At 38.4% G+C, this 21600-nt stretch overlaps 1 protein-coding gene across 10 annotated transcripts in view; it reads left to right on the top strand.

Annotated features, from left to right (window-relative positions):
* Positions 1–21600, top strand: part of DMD (dystrophin) — a 1301546-nt gene that overhangs the window by 218627 nt on the left and 1061319 nt on the right. Inside the window, exon 1 of one of the 10 annotated variants that reach the window (XM_054189208.1) lies at positions 18693–18815. The exons of the other annotated variants lie outside the window; for them this stretch is intronic. Coding sequence (XP_054045183.1) covers positions 18797–18815 — 19 coding nt within the window. The 5' untranslated portion in view covers positions 18693–18796. Of the gene's footprint in view, positions 1–18692; positions 18816–21600 lie in introns of those variants that run through there. 10 annotated transcript variants of the gene reach the window in all.

Raw genomic sequence — 21600 nt, 5'->3', positions numbered from 1 at the left:
TTGTCTGAACATAAACATTTCTTCTAGTAGAACTGTTATATACAGCACAATTCACTGCATGCAAAATAGGTTAAGAATCTTAAAAATATTGTCCGTGAGGGAAAGGACTGTAACAAACAGAAATGATTCAGAGGATTCAGTTCCAGCAACACGTTACAAAGCCTAAAATTCAAATTAGAATAGAACTGCAGATTAATTAAGCAAGCAAGATAGGACAGTAAAAGCAAATACTGTTAGCAGTTTACGTCGCAGTGAAGACAAACTTCATGAACTTCACTGTTAATTTTACCTGATTGTGATAAAGTAGAAAAGAAGTATTTAAGAACTTCATAAAATGTGTTGGAAGAACTGAAGCAATATATTAGTAATTCTTAGAATACTTGGCATAAACAGTAGAGAAAAAATCAAAGTATTCATAGAAACAAGGGGCATATACTGAAACATTAAAAATGTTTTCAATGGAATTCATATTAAAGACAAAAAATAGTGTATAGAATAGCAAGTTAGCGCACTCATTCCCAACAGGGACTGAGGTATATGGCAGACCAGATTTGGAATTCACCTAAACCTTCATATAGGAGATGACTATCAACCTCAGGCAAGCAAGTTTATTTTTTTTTCAGGTCTCATGTCATCCCTCCCTACTGTGATCTTAGATAAGGAAAAAATGCATTACCATCCTCACTGAAAACTTAAGTCCTAACATTTCCAGCATAAATTTGACAAAGCATAGGAAATTTTAAGGCAGTATCATTATTTTCTATTTTCTTTAACCCAAATTCCTAAGTCTGCTGACACTAGCAGTTATGTTTTATGTATTTCTGCTGGGTGAAAAAAACACCCCAGTATTTAATGGAAAATGGACAGACATTGAATAGTAATCTAGCCATTTTCTTAATATAATTAGTCTTGGAAGACGTAAGTATACAATTAAATAAATCACTGGAGACGGTAAACGCAAGAAAGAGAAATGGGCAAAGGCATACAGCACATTTTGAAATAAATCCAGTTTTAGGGTATTTGTTATCTGGAGAAACACTGCACTGTGAGGTACCAAAAAATTAATTAGGAGTAATCCTTTCAGTTGTCTGTAAGATACAACATGACCTTTACCAATGGCTGTAAAACCAATACACACTAAAGTTTGATTAAGCCAAAGCAAAGAGTTAAGTCAAAGCAAAGAGTTTCCCTGACTTGAACCAGCACTTCAGCTTGAATCAGCTGCTTCTGTAAGGAGGGCATCCATGTGCCACAGGTGGAGGCAAATGTGAAAAGTTTAGCTCTTGATGGGAATTTCTGTAGCTGAAGCCTAGACTTATTCCCGTGTTTAACTTCCATTTACAGATTTTTTTCTGAATCACAGCTCAAGCTGCATAACTCAGTTTTTCATTCTGCAAATAGGAAACCTTGTTGCCAAAAATTAAATTGATTACAGAGTGTTAGGTTTTACAGCTGGACTGGACAAATGACGGAGCAGTGAACTGAAGGATCTTCACAATTTATTGGTTATTTAGTTCTTTCCAATGCCAGCATTTTAGCAAATTGTATTCCTCCAGATTCGGAGCTTAAGGATGACATCCTAATGTGGGATTTATTCAAACTTTATTTTTATTTTAAAAGAATGTACATTGACTGTCTCAAGGAGGGATGACTTCAGCAGTGTGGAGACACCATAATGATTAGGACACCAACTTATGTCAGTTTTCACTGCATTTTATTCTTGTTACCATATGCAATCCTTAACTAATTAAGGTTTTTATTAGTCTAACAACTAAAATATTGGTTTATGCTTTGAGTGATATTTAAATTATTAGAATATCAAAGGCAATTTAAGCCTTGTCATATTTTTAAATGCTAATTTAACAAGTGAATTGATAATTTATTTCTTTTTATTTCGTAATTGAAAGAAACTGATATATTCTTAACAGTCAGGAGCAAATTAAAAGGAAATACTTAGGTAGAATATCAAGGAAAGGGATAAGATACTGAGGTAAAAAAGGAAAAACCCCTATGATTAATTATTGGCAGTACAAGGAAGAGAAAGCAGAAGTTGTAGCTTTCTAAATTACAGTGGTAAAGAACAAGTTGTAACAGATTTCTTGCACTGGTAAGGGTTTGACAGCACTCTGAAGACAGCCTTTCTTATTTTTGTTCTGCATGAAGCTGATCATACAGCCTTTGTAAAGTGTTTGCCATGACATCAAGGGGAGTTGTGCCTGGATAAAGACAGAATGATCAGTCATTGTACTGGGAGATAAGCGGTATACTTTAAAATGAATTCACCTTCAACATTTTCTTAAATACAAAGTTTAAAATCTTTTGTGCTCAAGAGGTAAAATAAGTGATGTAAGAAGCTGGTCTGCGTAGCTGTCCCTCCAAAAGAATAAGCAAATGTTATTTTCAAATATTTAAGGGAAATTTTATTTTTTATTTCATTACAGGGAAGTAAAACTGGTTTGCGTAGATTAATTTCCAAGTGGAGCTGAAAGAACTGGGTGGCCTTTACCAGTTACCACAAAAAAAGGCTGAATATTGAAAGGTCTAAATATTGTTGGTAAAAACATTGGTTTGGCTGCGAGTTAAATGCATTTGTGGCCTAACACAGCTGTCCCAGGTACCTTCTAAAGAGGAGGACCAAAGTGAAAAATTTAAAAAAAAAAATCTAAGCTAAATTTTTAGTGATCTCCTTACTCTCTTCCTGTGTCTGTTTGACTGTAATTGACACTTTTGTGTCTCACTCCTGTGTGTGAAGGTTTTACTTAAAAATAACCAAAATGGCAACCGGGGGAAATAATTAACTTTTGCCTTCCCAAAACTTTTAAAACCCATTTTTTTATTTAATAAAGCGCAGTTAAATAAAATTGAATTTTTACCAAACTTTTAAATCTTTTAAAAAATCAATTGAAGTAATTGGACTAAGTAATAATGACACATTTAATTTACAATATTTTTAGATTACCCATAATTGATTTCAAGACATTGACTGATTGCTGTAAAAAGCTTGGTTTTAAGCAGCTGACAAGCTGATGACAAGCATTAATGCATTTTGCAAGGAAGAATTTGAACTGGAGAAAGAATTTTGTAAAAAAGTAAAAAAAAAAGGCATGTTTCTGTCATAAAAGTGCATAACAGGAAGATGGACGCTACATCACTGAAAACACCCTGAAAACTAAGTTTGAAACTTTTTTGGCAGAAAGTATAACGGCCTATAAGTACAACCATTGTGCTAAGAACCAAAAGATTTGGGGTTTAGTCACTTATCTCACTACTAACCTACAAATCTGAATCCACTTAAAGTATGTAGACTATTAAAATCTAAAGTATTAAAAAGAAAGAAACAGGCACACTATAAGAGATGCATAAGTGGCCGATGAAGCCTAAATCAGCTCTTGGGTGCAGGCAATCTCACTACCTGCACTACCCAGGACATTTCTGTCCTTATTTAAAGGCTTGATTATGAGTTAAGAGCTTGAGCTTGCGAGGTGTTGTGTTCTGGTTTTATGGAAGTTCTGCTCTCTTGAACCTACATGGGGGCAGGGCATTTCATGAGCATCTATGAAGACAGAAGCGAGTCTTATTTCATTTTTAAAATGGTAGGAATATATTTCTGTATTATCCTAATATGTCAGTTATGTTAGGAGGGTAAAAGAGAGAGAATGTAGCTAGAAGCTTTAGAGCTTTAGAAATAAAGTGGATCTGTAGGATAAGTTCATAATATCTGATAGGGTCATGATAAAATGGAAAAAACCATTTGATGATCTATGGTAAAGGCAAAAAAGAGTTCTAGATTTTTTTAAATAGATTTATTGGACTAGAAAGAGAAGGACTGACCCTAACAATATAGGAGTCTGGTAGCAAAAGTACAGAGCATTTTATTTTATCAAACAAAGAAACCCTGAAAATAGGCATTTGACAATAGAATTGACCATGGTATATGTGCAAAAGACTGACTGACACGTGGTCAGTGTAGCTTCTTGCCAGGGCAAATTAAAGCAGGGGAAAATGGAGGGAAATTACTTTAGGCATGAGGGACATTGTCAAACATCTCTCACTTTGCTAAGGCCATTAAAATCCTGAATTAGATGCCATTTAGAACAGTCGTCTACAAAGAGATGGACTGAAGTTGAAAACAGGATTTTTTAATTTATTTTTACATCTGGAAAGTCAACAATCACATACTTTTAAAGGAATACAGGCTTGGCGTTAATAAATTCAGAAAGCAGTAGTTGATTTTTGGATCTACCAACTTATTGTCTCAGCTGTATTTCACGTGCTGACATTTACTGTCAGCAGCATATCACGAACTAATCTGTGTTGTGGCACGTATTGTGGAGAACTTTTTATGGTCCACAGTATCAGTTGACTGGGTAATATTCACAGATCAGGTTCTTTTTTTCCTTATGTACACATACTCCAGGGTTCTCTGCATTTCTGTTCAATCTGTGCATCTCTATGTTTGTGTACATATATGAACATATATACATGCAGACGAGGTTTGCTGAAATGGTGATTGTCAGTCTATAGAACTAGAGATCAATCATGGGAAGGTAGCAGAGTCCAGTGTTAAAGCAGTAATGATGTTCTGGGAGGAATGGAGAGTTGCTATTTAAGCCTACCATTGCTGTTACATTGGAAACAGCCTCATTGTTAAAGATACTAATATTGCTTTATCTGAAATGAAATGAAAATATATCACCTGATATACCTAATTATTGCATTTCTCTCCCTCTCTCTTTTTTTTATTCGTAACTCTGGGTCTGCCCTTAAGGCACTCAAATAGTTCTTCATTCCACAGCATATAGCAGAAATTCCATATTCTTTTATTCTTCATATTCTGCTACTGAATTTCAGTGCATTTCTGTTAACGTGGTCCTGAGCATTGCCCAGTTCCTTTGTGTCTGATATTTCAATCTCTCTCTGTCTTGACAGCGAGGCTCAATTTTTTTGGTCATCATTTGACTTTTTTTGCATAAACTGTTTGTGCAGAGGTCATTAATGCCTTCTGTCACAGGACCGCTTTTTAAAAACACGACTCAAGTAACTTGACTATCAGCAAGTGATTCCCTTTCATCATACTAATTGACATTTCCCCTTGTTCTTACTAGCCTTGTGATTCTTTAATGAATTCCTATTTTTCTCAAGCTTGACTTCCATTAAACTTGCCTTTTTTGTAGCTGCCTTCCGCTGGTGAATTCTAGTCAGCCAGAGCTTAGGTACTTGAGGCACTGTCAAATGCTGACATTCAGAGAGACTAAATCCATTTCATTTCTTTGTCTAGAAGTTCAGTTATCTTTTCAGGGGAGGATATCAGGTTAATCTAGTGCAATCTTCTTTTCGCAAACTCATGATTCATTTTGTTCCATTTTCCATTTACCTCTATATTTGAAAGCCTAAAACCGAGGCTATATAACAAAACAAATTCAATAAGAAAAATGAAGTGGAGAAATAACTTCAGATAGTGCCATATCTGCAGCTGAAATATAAGACCTTAGATATTGTAAATTCAGGTTTCTTCTAAATGTATATCACATCCCATATGCGCTATAATATAACAGTTAAACTAAGGCATGACTTTAATCTCACATTCCCTTTGATTCCTGTGGTATACAGAACAGACAGAGAAGCCAAGTTAATGCTGCTCTTTTTTCCCCTTTCGGTAAGAAGGATGTGGGGGCATTTTAGATTGTGCAGTTAGTTTGTGTCTCAGCATAGTCGTTTATCTGTCTTTTTTTCTAGCACTCGTACAGGACTGATAAGCATTATCTTATTGGTAAGGGTAGCCTTTGAATATTTGCCATGTTAGTGCTCAGTGCTCAGTACGTCACTCCTAAATACGGCTCCTATCAAATGGATCTCCAGCAAATATATTTGAATATGAAATATTAAGAATGTTTAGGAAGATACAAGTTAAGGAATCAAAATACTTCACGAATTTTTAACTGTGTTACAAGTATCTGTTTATAAACATTGATACAGAACTTTGCTGGTATTTTTTTCTGCTTCCCTTTCCTAGTACTATAGTTTGTGCTAATGAGAAAAAAAAAATGACACTATGGCAACATTAGCCCAAGGCTAAGTGGCTTTGTGAAGAAAAAAAAAAAGAAAAGCAAGCCGGTTGGAAAAGAAAATCACCAATATAAATCACTCTTTTCCCCTGGGAAAAAGTTCTTTTTCCCTTGGTAAACCACAAAAAAATTTTGTGGAGGTGCAACTGTTTCAACAAGGTTTGAGAGATAGGAGAGCTTCCAAGTTCCAAGGTGCTCCAGCAAGGAGAAAGCAGACTCTGGTTGAATGAACTGAACCTTTTCATTTTGATAATTCTACATATTGCTATTTCACAAAAGTCAATTAGGAAGATACTGGTTTAATTCCAATAAAAATGTAAATACATAAATTAGCTGCTACCCATCATTCTGCTCAGCACTAAGCGGTCAGGCTTTATAGAGAGGAAGAGCCGGTTTTTCCCCCTCTTGTTCTTTAAGGCAAGTACTGAAAGTCGGTTAATGCTGACAGCCTGCCAAAGGTGCTTAAAAATCTGTTTAATATATGCCCTAGTTTGAAGAAGAAAGTGAGCTGTCAGTGCCTGCTATTCTTTTTTTTTTTCTCTCTGCTCCTGGTCAATACTTGATAGCTCTTGGGAAGAGAGAAGCTTTTAGATGCTAATATTCTTTAATGCCTGGTGTATTTACTTCGGTAAGTCTTGTCCAGAAGTGGGTGGGATTTTTGACAGCTACAGTACACTAAGCATTGATCTACTTAAAAGGGCATAATTTGGTATTCTCGGAGATCTTTGAGGAAGTTTGTTTCCAGTTAAAACGCCGTTCTCCTTTCCATTTGCCATTCGATGTCAGCATAGCACAGAGCACTGTGTACAGAGTACAAGGACACAGCGGAGTCTGTTGTATGGAGAGAGATAACCTGTGGTTCACCTACAAGTTGGAAGGCAAAGGGTATACCGAAATGGGGAAAAAGGAGGAAAAAAAAAAAGAGTATTTCTTTAGGGGGGATCTGTGCAATTATGCAATTCATTAGTCTGCCTGGGCGCTCTGACGCTGTGCTAATTTAGGTAACAAGACAAGCAGCGTGTGTGTGAGTACATTAATGATCAATTCCTGTTCCCACTGAATTAGAGCATTTCCCGACGGTCACCAATCTCTACCCTGCCTGTGCCAACACAGGTAAGAAACAGAGAAGCCCAGGGGCGATTGGAGCCAGCAGCAGCAGCAGCGGAGCACAGCCTTGCCCTGTGCGCCCAGGTCGCTCCTCCTCTCCTCAGCATCTGCCCCCCACGCTCCGTCCCCCCCTGCCACCCCTCTCCAGCAAGGGAAGGAGGAAAAAAATAGCTGCTGAAGGGTGGGATGGAGGAACAGGGAGCAAAAAGAGAGAAGAGAAGAGCACAAACTGTATTTTATTACTCCTCAGTACAGCTTTCAAGCAGAAAGTTAAAACCGAGGAGCTGGCTGGAGCAGTGTGTATGTCAGGATTGCAGCGGTTGTGACTGGAAACTTTCTTCACACCTTTTTGACCTATTTAGTAGTGAAGATTTATGTGGTCATTCACAACTAGAATCTCATCTTGTTTTTAAAGAATAAAATGTAAGATTGCCCTCTTTACTTTCAGACATTCTTGTTATTGTAGATCAATGAAAAGGCAAAAAAAAAAAAAGCTCTGAAATGTTTGTGTATGATTAACAATTTATCAAGTGGTCTTATAGCTACCTCTGCTTCCTTTCTACTTGTCTAAAGATGGTTTGCAAAACTGCCCACAGAGCTGGAGAGAGAAGTAAACAGTTCATAGAATCACTGAATGGTTTGGGTTGGAAGGGACCTTAAAGACCATCTAGCTCCAACCCCCCTGCCATGGGCAGGGACACCTCCCACTAGACCAGGCTGCTCAAAGCCCCATCCAGCCTGGCCTTGAACACCTCCAGGGACGGGACATCCACAGCTTCTCTGGGCAGCCTGTTCCAGTGCCTCACCACCCTCACAGGAAAGAATTTCTTCCTGATATCCAATCTAAATCTCCCCTCTTTCAGTTTAAAACCGTTACCCCTCGTCCTATCACTACACTCCCTGATAAAGAGTCCCTCCCCATCCTTTCTGTAGGCCCCCTTTAAATACTGTTCATATTCTACAAAAACCAGTTCATACTTCACAGTTCATACTTCAAAAAGCCCCAAACAAGTGTAGGCACATCTTAAATCCCAATTGTACAATTCTTTGCATGTACATTTAACTTTAAGCTCGAAATGAACATGAAACTGAAGCTCCTTATGTTAGTTTTTTTATTTGTACTGTATGTGGCGGAGACATCTTAGCACTCACATTTGGTGAGTCATTCCCACGTTTCGTAGAGGATTCATAAAGATACATCCAGGAGTAAGCAATGTTTGACAAAGATGATATCATTAGAAATAGTCCATAAAAAACAATGCCTCACAGTAAAGCTTCATAGTTACGATGTTTGGAGATCTTTCTGTTTTTAAATGTGTTTCTGCCAGTTTATCAACCCCAAAATGTTAGTTCTTAATCTAGATCTGTGAACATGTCGCAAAAAATGTGAGACTTTTTTAATTAGACTCAAGTTCAACCTGAAGAGTAAATGGACTTCTATCAATTTTAGGTTATTTAGGAACTATGTAATTACTGTTCTGTTAATTCACTGTATATAGAGAGAAGTAAAGACATGAACCGAAGTCCAATGAAAACTGTAACGGAGCTGATTTCTTAGGGTTCAAAGGGGCCATTAAGATTAGACTGACTTCTTTCTAACGCTTCTTGTAGGTTTTGTACCACACCATAGTTTTAAGCTGGACTTACAGCTTTTTTTTTCAGAAATCTATCAAATCATGACTTAAAGATCTGGAGGGAACACCAAAACCAGAAATATTTGTTTGTCATTGTTCACACGTAAAAAATTGCAGTTGCTATTCTGAACTTGTCCAGCTTCATCTTCCTATCGTTACAAACTTTCTTTTGCTGGATTGAGAGCTGCCCACTACTACTGATTTCTTTCAACATGGATATTTTCAGACAGTAATTTCCTCTTAACCTTCTATTAATGGCGTAGATAAAATAGCAATCAATCAAAAATGGTCAAAATAAGACAGGTTTCCTACTTTGTCTTTTGCCACGAATGAAGTTCATCTAGGCCAGGGGTGCCCAGCCTGTAATTTCCAAGATGGCTTTCACTTTTTAGAGTAATGAATCTGTTCCAGTTGCTGCCTGATACTTTTTCCCCATTGTGTAAGAAAAATTCAGTCAGTCTTTGTCACGGGACTGTGTTTATCCAGTTGTATGATCAGAGAGCACATTTGTTCATGCATGGGGATGATTACATTTTTCCTTACATGATGCCTTCACCATGTGAATGAAGGTGGAATCCCCATGTCACTTCAGATGTGTCTGTTTTAAAAAGCTCTGGTCTTTGCAATTCCGCTTAGAAAATGGCATTACTATGTTACTGCTCTATGTGGAAAAAAAGAAAAGGACTTGTGCAGAAAAACAGAAAAATTTGAGTTTTGTGTTAGTCTCATAATCAGTTAATCTGAAAATGTGGAGACAATTTGAAAATACTGCATGAGGCAATGATTGAACGTATCTGTATGTTGGTCTGTTTTAGATAAATCTATCTAATCCCTGTATTCCGAACATGTCTCTGCAAGGAGACTGCAAACAGAAGAAAGTTTGACCAAGTACATATTGATTTTTATTAATAAAACTCCCTACTGGCTTCCACAGCACAGGATCAAAGTCTCAACGATTATGAAAATCATTGAATTCATTACTATTTGCATCGTTCCTTACATTTCATATCTTTTTAAAGATAACTAGTCTTCAACAAATTGGGAGCAATCATTCTTCTAAAACTCTTAAGTAGAACCATTGTTTGATATTTTCACAAACCTATTTTCTTGCGGTATAAAAATAAGTGTTGCCATCCTCTGGATAGGCAAAAAAAGATGGGAGGACTAAAAACAGAAAACATGCTTTTATCACTGTATTATTACTTTTTATTTAAAGATAGACAACCCTGAATAGTGGAGATTAGCTTCTGGTTGTGCTCTTTCATTAACCTTTCTGAGCTTGGATTCAGGTCCAGCATCTGCATTACTTTTTGTGTAACTACAACTGCAGTAATGGTTATTTTAATGTATTTTACAATCCACGTCTTAGCTGTGACGTCAGTTTCTGTTATCATACTCAACATTTGCAACTTGCTTTCTGCATGCGGACTCAGGACTGTTTAATTAATTGGGATCAAAACAGCAAATCTCTGACAAGCATTCTAAAGGAAATGATTGTGTAATCCCTGTGATGTTTTGGAGGTGAGGAGTAAGCGGGGGGAGCAGTGGGACAGGATTCGATTGAGCACTATAACTCATTCTGTTTGGAAACCCTGTATTTATTGGTCTGTCAAGCGATTATCAGGAAGTTTGAGAAAGCAATTCAATTTACACTAATCTTAATGGTCAGTTTAATTGAATTAAGCCTTATCAGGGAGAGGTATGTTAAGAAGGTTTTCTTTTACTGCAGACGGGAGCATTGCTGTAATTGCGATCATATAAGGTTTCACAAGCCAAGCACTATGGGACTTTGTACCTAAGTGAGATGACACAGGAAAAAAATGATTAAGAGAAGTTGGGATTCAGTACCAAACTAGTGCTCCAGATGGGTCAGTAACGTTCTGCTGGAGATGTGCTACTTACTACTTTTTTGGATGTTTATAATTTGGGGGTTGGGTTGGTTTATTTTTGCTTTGCTGTTTGGTTTTGGGTTGGTTTTTTCCTTGGTTTGGTTTTTGTTTTGTTTTGTTTTGTTTTGTTTTGTTTAGGGTGGGTTGGTTTTTTTTTCCACTTTCTTGTCACAGTGCGTAGTTGTGGGATCAGAGTATGGTGCTGGTCAATGAAAACCAGAATATATTCTGAAGCAAATGCACATTTCTTGAATGTAAACAGATAGTTTTGCTGTTATAGTAGTATCTTTTTCCTTCTTTAATAAATAATTTTGACTGAATAAGCTTTACTAAAAACAGAATATAAATGTTAGCTCTAATTTTTATTTAGGTCTAGAGAGATCATACAATGTGAATATAAAATCAACAGGACTTTCAGGCAAATGAATAAAATCAGAAGACAAGGAGGAAAAACAAAGGTCAAAAATCAGGAAAGGAATTAAGGGGTCTGTATTTCCAAAGAAATACAGAAAAAAATAAGTTATACACTGAAGATTAGGGGAAAATCTGATGTACTTTCCTTGATTCAAGTGTACTGGACTTACAGCTCACTTGTCTTTCCTGAGTGGTGCAGGGAGCTCTGGCAATGAGGTCTGGTCTTCAAGGCTTCCCAAGGACGTATACAGCACAAGCCCATCTTCCTGAGGGGTCTGGTTTAAAACTCATCTTGCCGAGGCTGTTCAGTTGAAAGCAAAGACTGTTGTAGTCTGAGAGTGCCCAAATACCCTGGTCCTTATCTTAGTCGTCATGAGAAACTAGAAAAAGGAAAGTAGTGCATTTGAGGTGCAGCGTGTGAAGGATGGAGCAGCACAGATTTTTTGAGGAGTCAGGAGGTTGAGGTGGTGGTTTCACTTAGAAGATGCCCCAGATGCTTCTTTGTAGCACTGAAAGGGAAAAATAAGCGTAACTGGATCAAAAGTTTAGGAAGAAAATGCAGCGCAGGAGAAGAGAGCAAGAGTAAGGACCGCCCTGCAGAAGTCTGGGGAGCTCTGCTAGAGACTTCTGCCGCTGCTGGAGGAGGCATGTGGCAACAGAAAAGCCTCGCAAGAGAAAGCAGGGGCTGGAATATCTTGTAATAATTCTTACTATATACTTGCCTAATGGCATTATCCAAACTCCACGCAAACATGCAGGATTACAGCAAATCGGGATTATAAAACTCAGTGAAACTGTGGTTTATAAAATTGTCAAAAATCATTACATCCAGCAGACAATATTTGTATCTTACAGTTCTCTGACAGTTGTCTGTAGATAAGGTTGGCTTTTTTGGTAGTTCAGTACCCTGAGAATTCCAGCTGGTCTTTGAGAGTGGGTTTGCATGGAGATAAGCATTTAATAATGTTTCTTTTACTTTATCACAATGCCAGCTGACAATCAGACAAGCTTCCATACGTTATGCTATATCTGATAATATCTTTAGTTTGTATGTGCACATTTTAAATTCAACATATATGGTCTTTCAAGGCAGAAACTGCTTTTTATCTCCATTCAGCCAAGGAGTCGTCGTACTGCTACAGTAATAGCAGTCCTTGAGTATTCCTGAGAAACTGAGTCAGAATGCATATAATTATAATGGTGGAGTGATTTTGGAAGGAATTAGGATCTAACGGATCTTTGTTGCACCTTAAATTTTAGGTATAGTACTCCTGAAAACACCCCTGTCTCCAAAGATTTATTTCTCACGTATTTATACATTAGTTTTCAGGCAGATTACAGTGGGCAGTGCAGTAATGGCTCACTAACACATAACACTTGTCATCCTCCAACTTGGGATGGATAAAGACCTTTGCAACAGAAAATTAATTTGGGGTTTTTTAATGCATTATTATAACCGTGTGGCAAAACGTACTCATTTTGATTTCCTGACCCAATGAGGCAGTCCTTTACGATCACAAACAAGACATTAGATTGAATAGACATGTTCGGGTTAGGCTTGCATACAGTATCATCAGGTAGACCAAGCTGTGAATGCGTAAAGGAATTGAAAATGCAAAAATCACAGCCACCTGATGTAAGGAGATACATTTTTGGGTCATTTGAAATGTTTTCAGGGACTGTAAATATGATACCGTAAATATGATATGAACTTCTATTTTCCTTTCGTATCTTCCTTTTTGGAAAAAAAATGTCAGAATATTACTGTAGCCTGTAACTTTTAAGAAAACACTGTTTTAAAATCTGTGTGCTTCCTTGGCAGGCTGTTATCACTTGGTAACACTGGCAAGAAAAAGGGTAAGACAGAAGTACATAAACGGGGGAGCAAGTTGATGAAAACAGAATTTTGTGGTTCAAAAATGTATCCACACCCTCCCTGAAACCCTGAAATGTAAGGATATATTAAAATGCTGCGTATCTTCACATGCCTATATATATAAAGTATACAAAAATGTGAGAAAATATATGAAAATACAGATGAGCTTTATTTGTACACATTTATAGGAAGGTATACAGACATGCTCTGAGCGCTCAGCAAGGCCTCCAAAGCGCAGCGCCAATGAACAGCTATCATCCTCCATAACGCGACACTAAATAGAGCAGATGTTGACTCTTGATCTTGAAGCAAAATCAATTTCCAGTGGAGTTTTGCCTTCGACCTCAGTGGAATCAGGATTTTGCCTGTGATTTTATCAATTTATTCTTTCTGAAAGCCTTTGCTGGTTTTGGTCTGCGGTTTTTTTTTGGGTTTTTTTTGCCTCTGCTCTAGCTATTCTTTTTCTAATCCCAGATTATCAAAAGTCACTTCAGCCTGAGGGAAATGTGAATCTCTCTGTATAAAGCTCATTCGGTGGTAACAGCTCTCAATTATAGAAGAATATAACAGGTTTCCTTGTAGAAGGCTTCTTCTCACGAGAATTTTGTAAGGACTACTTATACTGTGTATAAACTCTGATTTTTCTTGCAAAAACATGCAAGTTTCTCTCCTGTGTTCCAAATTACTGAGGGACATAAAGTTAAATAAGATCTCTGCTTTGATATCAACCCACCTACATGGTTTTTATCTTTCAATGGAAATCTAAAACAGGAACACAGTTCCTCAGTGTTTATATGGTTATATGGCACAGCTGCTCCATATAACACCACCTTGCCCCAAGTCAACCCCTGCTGGGTAGTGGGGGGCAGAGAGGCTTCAGTGATGTGGGAGGAAGGAAAAGACTGTGGAAGGCATAGCAAAATGAGAAGCCGGTGAAGGCATTTGGAGAGGGTTGGAGAGATGGTCCCTGAGTGCTCTGGGCAGCTCTTCCAGCCCATGAGGTGGATGGAGGTTGGAGACCAAGAGCTGGCATCCTTATGGTACAGCTCTCCAAAGCTAGGGGTCCCATATCGGGGAATAGTCCAAAGCTAAGCTGTGGTCTATGATTTTTAGACTTGCTTTCCTCATCAGATGATTTATGTCTATATTTCACACATGACATGAAGGGTTGTGTGTGACAGAGGAGTTTCATGGAGGTGACAAAAATAAGTGAACCCTCTTGCCCTTAGTCCAGATTGCTTACAGATTCCTTTAACAAGAAATTCCCTCCTTTAGCAGTAAACACTTAATTTTTGAACAGCAATAACTCTGCCAAGGTGTAAGGAAACCTAAGCAATGGTGCTTAAACATTTAGGGGTATTTTTGCATACATCAGCTAATGATCCCAGTCAAGACTGCACCTACAAACAAATGTACCCCTCCTGTGGAACTTAAGAAAAAAAGAACAGAAAAGCTTTTCATAAATGCCAAACAATTGTAAATGATGAAAAGTAACCATTTCCGTGAATTAGGATTTTAACAAACTCTTTGCTAGATGAGGCCTGTCCTTACGTTCCTGTGGTGCAGACATACAGAGTAAAGATGGAAGCAAGTGCCCTTTGCAGTGCACCTCTGCCCTTCTCACAGAGCAATAGAAAATAATTTCTGTAAGAAGGAGTAGATTGTGTTGAAAATTGCTATTTCTTCTTCCCAACTGAAATTAAGAAATCGAGCAATGGGCTCTTGCTCATGCTAGACTCCTCTATACTCTCTAACCATTATTTTATTGTGAATTATTAATTTATGTAACCGAGTGGGTTTACTGGGGTTTTTTTCCTCTCTTTTATTTCTTGCCTGATTTTCATGCTTCTGTCAAATTTGTCAAAGTTTTGAAGGTCTTGGGAATAGACACTGTGTCTAGTCCTGTGTTTCTACAGTACCTGTTTCTCCAAGACATGGATGTAACAGAGGCCTCCATGTTATCAGAGTTACAAAGAGTAAATAGCTGTATCATGTGGAGATGATCATAGCATCCCCATTTGCAATTACTTACTAACCTTGTTCTGTGTTATGCTACTGCTGGAATAAGCTTGCCATCATATACATGTTCAGTCATGCAGAGTTTCTGCTGAATTTTGTTTGGAAAACAGGTGAAAGAAGGAAAGAAAACATGCAATCTGGTCTGCTCATAAAGAAGGCTTGAAATTGCATCTCTGAGCCTTCCAGAAGAGCGGCAACACATTATTCTGCCATGAGATGTGCTCAGCCCTGCTGTAGGCACCGAGGCATTCCCCGTGCTGCAAATGGCATGAAGAATGTGCCTAGATGTTCTATTATCTTGTGCATTCAATTAAAAACTTCCTCGCTGTTGTCTTTCTTTCCATGACTGAGTAGATCAAATGGCTTAATCTAACAGGTTTAACTGAAAGCTACTCTCAAGTAAGCTTCTAGGCTGTTGTCCTAAAAGATTCTAAGTCTTGATTTGGAGTACGCCCCTGAATAGGACATGAAATGACCTTTAGTTTCAGTTCAATGGATTGTACGGTGACAAAAACAAAGCACGGCAAAGTTAAGTACAAGCTGGAGCCTACTTGAATTTATTATATTTTTATGTGCTTGCAGCTGAAATGGAGAAAAGTTTAGTTAATTGAACAGACCCGTTTATGAATATGTCTAGTATATATGCTGCAGCCTTTCAACTCCATGTGGTAGCTTCACTGTGAAAAGTGGAGTGGGTTATAGAAAATATACACTGCTCCGTAGGAGAACAACTTATTTCTCTGAACATTCTGTGTTTTGCGGTGGCACAAACGGAGATGTGTCTGGCGTACTAACATTTCTATCACATGAAATCAATGCCTTCATGGTTTTGTTTTTTTGGCTTTTTTTTTTTTAATCTGGATTTCTAGAGTTCTACTTCTTTTTTCTATTACTTTTTAACTTTTAATTTTGTTCTTTAAAAAAGAGCGTAACTGATAAATTTGGGGTTTTGCTGCAGGGATAAAACCAGGCTTGCTAGAGATAAGCCTGGGGGCAGCACACCAATGTTTGAGGGATGATTTGCTAGTGAGGTCCTTTGGTCTGCTGTCTCAGTGGAGGTCAGGGATGGAGATCCATGTGGCAGCAAAGGTGCAAAGGTTATTGATGTGTTAGAAACCACGGAAGCGCCTGAGAATGGTCACATATGTATTAGGCCTTCTCCCCTGAAAGGGTGGCAGGATCAATAGCCCAACTGAAGTGCATCTACACCAATGCACGCAGCATGGGCAACAAACAGGAGGAGCTGGACGCCATTGTGCAGCAGGAAAATGATGATATAGTCACCATCACAGAAATATGGTGGGATGACTCACACAACTGGAGTGCTGCAATGGATGACTATAAACTCTTCAGAAGTTCATCATCCTGGTTTGTATCAGAAATCGAGTGGCCAGCAGAACTAGTGAACTGATTGTCCCCCATACTCGGCCCTGGTAAGGCCGCACCTCAAATACTGTGTTCAGTTTTAGGCCCTTCACTACAAGAAAGACATTGAGGTGCTGGAGTGTGTCCAAAGAGCAACGTAGCTGGTGAAGGATCTAGAGCACGAGTCTTTTGAGGACTGGCTGAGGGAACTGGTGTTGCTCAGCCTGAAGAAGAGGAGGCTGAAGGGGTAGACCTTATCACTCTCTACAGCTACCTGAAAGGAGGTTGTAGAGAGGTGGGTGCTGGTCTTTTCTCCCAAGTAACAAGCGACAGGACAAAAGGAAGTGGCCTCAAGTTGCACCAGGGGAGGTTTAGACTGGATATTAGGAAAGATTTCTTCACCGAAAGTATTGTCAAGCATTGGAACAGGCTGCCTAAGGAGGTGGTTGAGTCACCATCCCTGCAGGTATTTAAAAGCCGTGTAGCTGTGGTGCTTAGGGACATGATTTAGTGATGGACTTGATGACCTTAAAGGTCTTTTCCAACCTAAACGATTCCATGATTTAATGCTAACAGGTAATCAACTAGGTAAATAACCTTTGTATTTAACATTTGTGTTGTATGTTTTTGGAAAAAAAAAAGTAAATCTTGAGAAAGAAACAAATTCCTACTAATGAACTCTATTGAGGTGTTAGCAGGACCATGAAGCTGGACTTTCCAGCAAAGTAATGCTACTCTAAGTACAGAATGCAAGGGCAGGGAAGAGTTGTGGTTGACCTTGGCAAATGTGGGAGAAGGTACTTTAAGTTTGGAGTGTACAGTAATATTCAGGTTGCCTGTTCCTTCAGAAGCATCTCTGTACCAGGTTTCTGTGCTGAAAACAGAGATAAGTGGTCATTAGGTTTTGTTAGGAAGCTGCTATATACTTTGTGATTTTCTTTTTTCCTTTTTTTTTTTTTCCTGGATTGTGTCTGCTGTCAAATGAATGCTGATTATTATCTTTTTTTATCTACACAGATTCCAAGGTTTATGGTAATTCCCAGTTTTACACTGACCAGTTCAGCTTAGTTAATAAAATTGCCAGATTATAGAGATCTTCATAATGCTTAATACAGTACCACACTAACTTGAATGGAGTGGTCCTAAGTATTTGCTGTCTCCACATCTTCTGCCTCTTAGCTGTCGTGGTTTTATGCTGCACTGTGACAGACCACGTGCTATACAGCCCAGTTGAAATATTAGTGTAAATCTTTCCTCAATCAATGTTTCGCCCACTGCTTTCTCTCGACAAATGGTTTTAAAACTAGCCTGTTAGCTAGTAAAGGAACTTTTGAATTTATTCTGATCTAGTCTCTAAACTTGGATTAGAAGAGTTTTACGGGAGAATAACTGTTAATGATGTAATAGTCAGGTTAACTGGAATAAGCAGGATGAAAATATACAGAAAAGAGGAAAACTATTTTGTCTGTGTCTCCTCCCCCCGCCCCCCCAAGCCCAAGTTATTAAAGAAAAAAATATCAAACAACAACCAAAAACAAAACAGCCCTTTCAGGCTTAAAGAAAGGATGTTTGTTGAAAGACAGCAGGTGGTGTTGGTTACAGTAATACGCGTTGTACTTATCCTTCCCCTCTTCTTTTAGTTTAAAAAAAAAAAAAAAAAGGAGGGAAAGAGAATCATACCTCTTCTATTTTATTTGCTGACTAGAATCAGGGAAGAATATACTGCAGACAGAAATATACTGTCATATATGAAAGAGATGTAAGCTAATTTTAGGGAAAGGATACACAAAGAAGACCGCATAGACAAGCAGCTACTGTTTCGTGAAGCAGGTAGCCTTTTATTTTCTTAGGGACTTTAAGCCTATTTGAGTAGGATTGTAAAAGCAGGAAGAATAATCTGCCTCACACACAGCTGTGCACCGTACTCCAGCATTCGAACAAAAAGCAGACAGAAACACGAGTGTTTCCAAAATGTTGCCCCCTTGCCCCGCTTCCCTGGAGCACCGCTGCTCTGCTGCTGCAGCCTGCCCTCCAGAAATCCCGGGTGAAAGAGGAGGGCTGCTCCTAACTAAGATTACTGATTAGGAGAGAACATAATCAGGTAGATTGAGCCTGTGTAGGGAGAAACCATTCCAGGGAGGGAGGGAGGGAGCGCAGCACACGCCGGCTGCCTACCTTGGGAGGAGTAGCTCGCCGGTGTTTAAGAAAACAAAATTGGCCGTAATTCTCCTGTCGGCTTCTGAGGAGAGGGTGCTCTTTTTGTGCCTGTGAAGCTGGAGGGTGATTGCGTGCGTGCGTTACCTGCACCTGGCAATGAGTCTCCCTCCAGGTTTCTCCTACTTCGGAGAATGTGTTAGAGAGAAGTACCCACAGGGAAATCAACTAACCGCTTCCCCACGAAGGTAGCAAGACACTGCGGTGCCGGCAATGCCTGGGGATGCCTCGGGTGAGTACCGGCTGTAAATGAATACAAGGAATATTCAAAAGAGTGAAGAGCAGCAGCAACGCAACCCTGAAGGCGGCATTTAGGTCAGTTGGCTGCCTCCTGGGATATCCGTGGCTGGCTGGGGCGCTGCCTGCTGCGTCGAGGGGTCTGCGGGAAGTTCCTCTGAAAGGACTCCAAAGTTAAGGGCAAATGGGGCTCCTGGGAGGGGACTGACCCCGTCGCAGCGCCAGCCCCATTCTGCCAGATATCCACGCCTTGCGTAACTTTATTTTTAAATCTAGTTCAAAACTAGTTGAAGAATATCAACAGGGTGTTAATACAAAAGGGAAAACAAACAAACTTTTGCATGCAGTAAGTCTTTGATTAGGTTAAACAGATTTTTAGTTTTTTTTTCCTTTGCTGAGGGATGGTGCAGTGTGTTAAAATGACAATACTTAGTGTTTGCACAGTTGTAGATAATAGATGCTAGCTGATCAAAGAGGATTTACTTGTTTTACTAAATAAGCTCCTCATTATAGAGGCAGCAGAAAGATGTAAAGTTTACTGCAAACAAATTTGGACATGGTCAAATGAATTACTCAACTGATGATATAGAAATAGCTTGGAAACTGGGCCATCGGGCGGAAACAACCTTGCATTCAGTCTAGGGTAATTGCATAGACTTGTCTGCAGAGGATTGATTCTCTAACTAAAGTAGCTAAAGTAACTTTGTATCTTTCAAGCCATTTGGAAATAAATCTTGAGAGAATGTACATGTAATATACATATTTTACCTCCACTGGGGGTAAAAAAAATGAACACTAGCTTCCGTTATAAATAGGTACCTTGATGGATTGTAACAAGTTTTGTTCTATTCTTCCTCCTAAAAATGGAGGGAGAATATGTATTTTCCCTGAAACAAGCAATATTTTTTATGTCTCATGCAGGAAAAACCCAAAGATTTTTGCAGTGGTTCAAAACTGAAGTATCTTCAGGGTATTTCAAAATTAATTCTACTTTCTCTTCCTATTTTTTGCATCCTTTCCTAACTTGGCAGTATAAAATCGTGGTTGCACCATCATAAGGATGTGTAGCATTGTCATACTGGCTGGTTTTATAAATCAATCTTTATTGGAGTGATTAAAACACTATTTCCTGTTATTAAATGGCTTTTATTAATCTTCTATCTCAAAGAAAAAGGTGCTTTGTTTTTATTTCTATTTCAACATTTGTGCTTTATTCATAAGACACATTTCTCTGGAAACAACAGAGGCCGGTTAATGGTTTATGAGTTCAAGCTGAGCTGAATATAGCTAAGCTCTGTCTTGCTTGACATTTCATCAAAAGCTGTGTTGATTTGCAATGTTTACGGACCTATTTATTGAACCTTCACAGCTTGAACTATGCCACCGAGCTTGTTGACATTGCTAAGTTTATCTCTTGGTGCTTGTGCAATCTCAGAAGAAAAGTTTAGAGCAAATGAGTTATAACAAACTTGTCACAGTTCATAAAATATGCAGTTAGGACAATGGAGTTGATCTTCTTGTTCATTGACCACGATACATTAGAGAAATCTGAGTAGGCTAACGCAATCTCATCTGGGTAGGTGAGCGTGTGTCCTTCTCTGTGATATTAACTTTCAGATTTGACTGTAGCATCTTACGGGCTTTAAAAAGCAACTCATAAACAGAACAAATATTTTCAGTTCATAAGGCTATTTATATTTGAAAACAAAATCCAACTGTTCTGCAGCACGAAATAACATGATTATCTTACTTCTGTATAGATCTTATTTTGTGAGGAGCGATATATCAAATGAGCAAAGAGCAAATTGAATCAAAGGCTCATAAATACCATAAAAAAATCATTCAGCTTTTAACAGTGAGAGCATCCAATGCTCTGTGCTGCTCTCCAGAACATCCTGCCTGCATAACCCCTATTTTTAGCCAATAAAATAATCTACTACTATTACTGGATCAATAGTGCACGTTATCATGGTTTCAGACACTTCCCTATGTAACTTGAACAGAAATAGATCAAAGGTAGTGCAACTGCCTGGCATCTCTGCAAAAGCAACAGAAAACTATGCGCTATTTATTCAACACCAATAAAATGGATAGTTTGAGAAGTCAGGGATTCTTTTTTTTTCTTCTCTTTTTGAGTTGCAGGGGAAGCTGCTTTCCCATGTGAACATGTTCATAGCTGCCATTAACTTGGTTAACATAGATGTTCATTTTCCTTTTAGAACTGTGGGTACGCAGCCAGTTACAAATATCCAAAGGGGAAATTGGATATTTAAAAGAAAAGAAGTCAGAGAATTTTTCCATGAAGTTCAATGGTCTTTGATTGCGCTCTTGGTTCCTTGTCAACAATGAATGAATAAAGAGTTTATGCTTTTCAAATAAAAAGTAATTGCTTATTGATTGTCGAATGCAAATTGTGTTCTAAGGGTACAATACGAAAAAAAAAGATAGGAATATGCTGGGGGAGAATATTTGCTTTGCTTAACTATTGCTATGTAATGTAGCCTGCTGAATTATCTGGATGGGCTTACTAGGCTCAAATATCTAGACAACAGAGAGCAATAAGCTCTTTCAGCAAGCAGGTCCAAGCAAGAAATGAACTTTGGTGTCTTGTTTCCTCAACTGCCTGTGCATTAGCAGATTAGCCTCCTAACTTAAATGCTTGAATTTGGACAGTAAGAAAGCCCCGATATATTTATTAGAACCTTTGTATGAATAACTTCAAGTTGTTGATACCTGCTTAAAACACATTTATGTAAGGAGGTACAGAAAATACCAATCAG

Source organism: Rissa tridactyla, chromosome 1 (genome assembly GCF_028500815.1).
Source record: "Rissa tridactyla isolate bRisTri1 chromosome 1, bRisTri1.patW.cur.20221130, whole genome shotgun sequence".
Classification (NCBI taxonomy): Eukaryota; Metazoa; Chordata; class Aves; order Charadriiformes; family Laridae; genus Rissa; species Rissa tridactyla.
The sequence above is the reverse complement of the archived record's forward strand: the minus strand, read 5'-3'. Positions and strand labels throughout refer to the sequence as shown.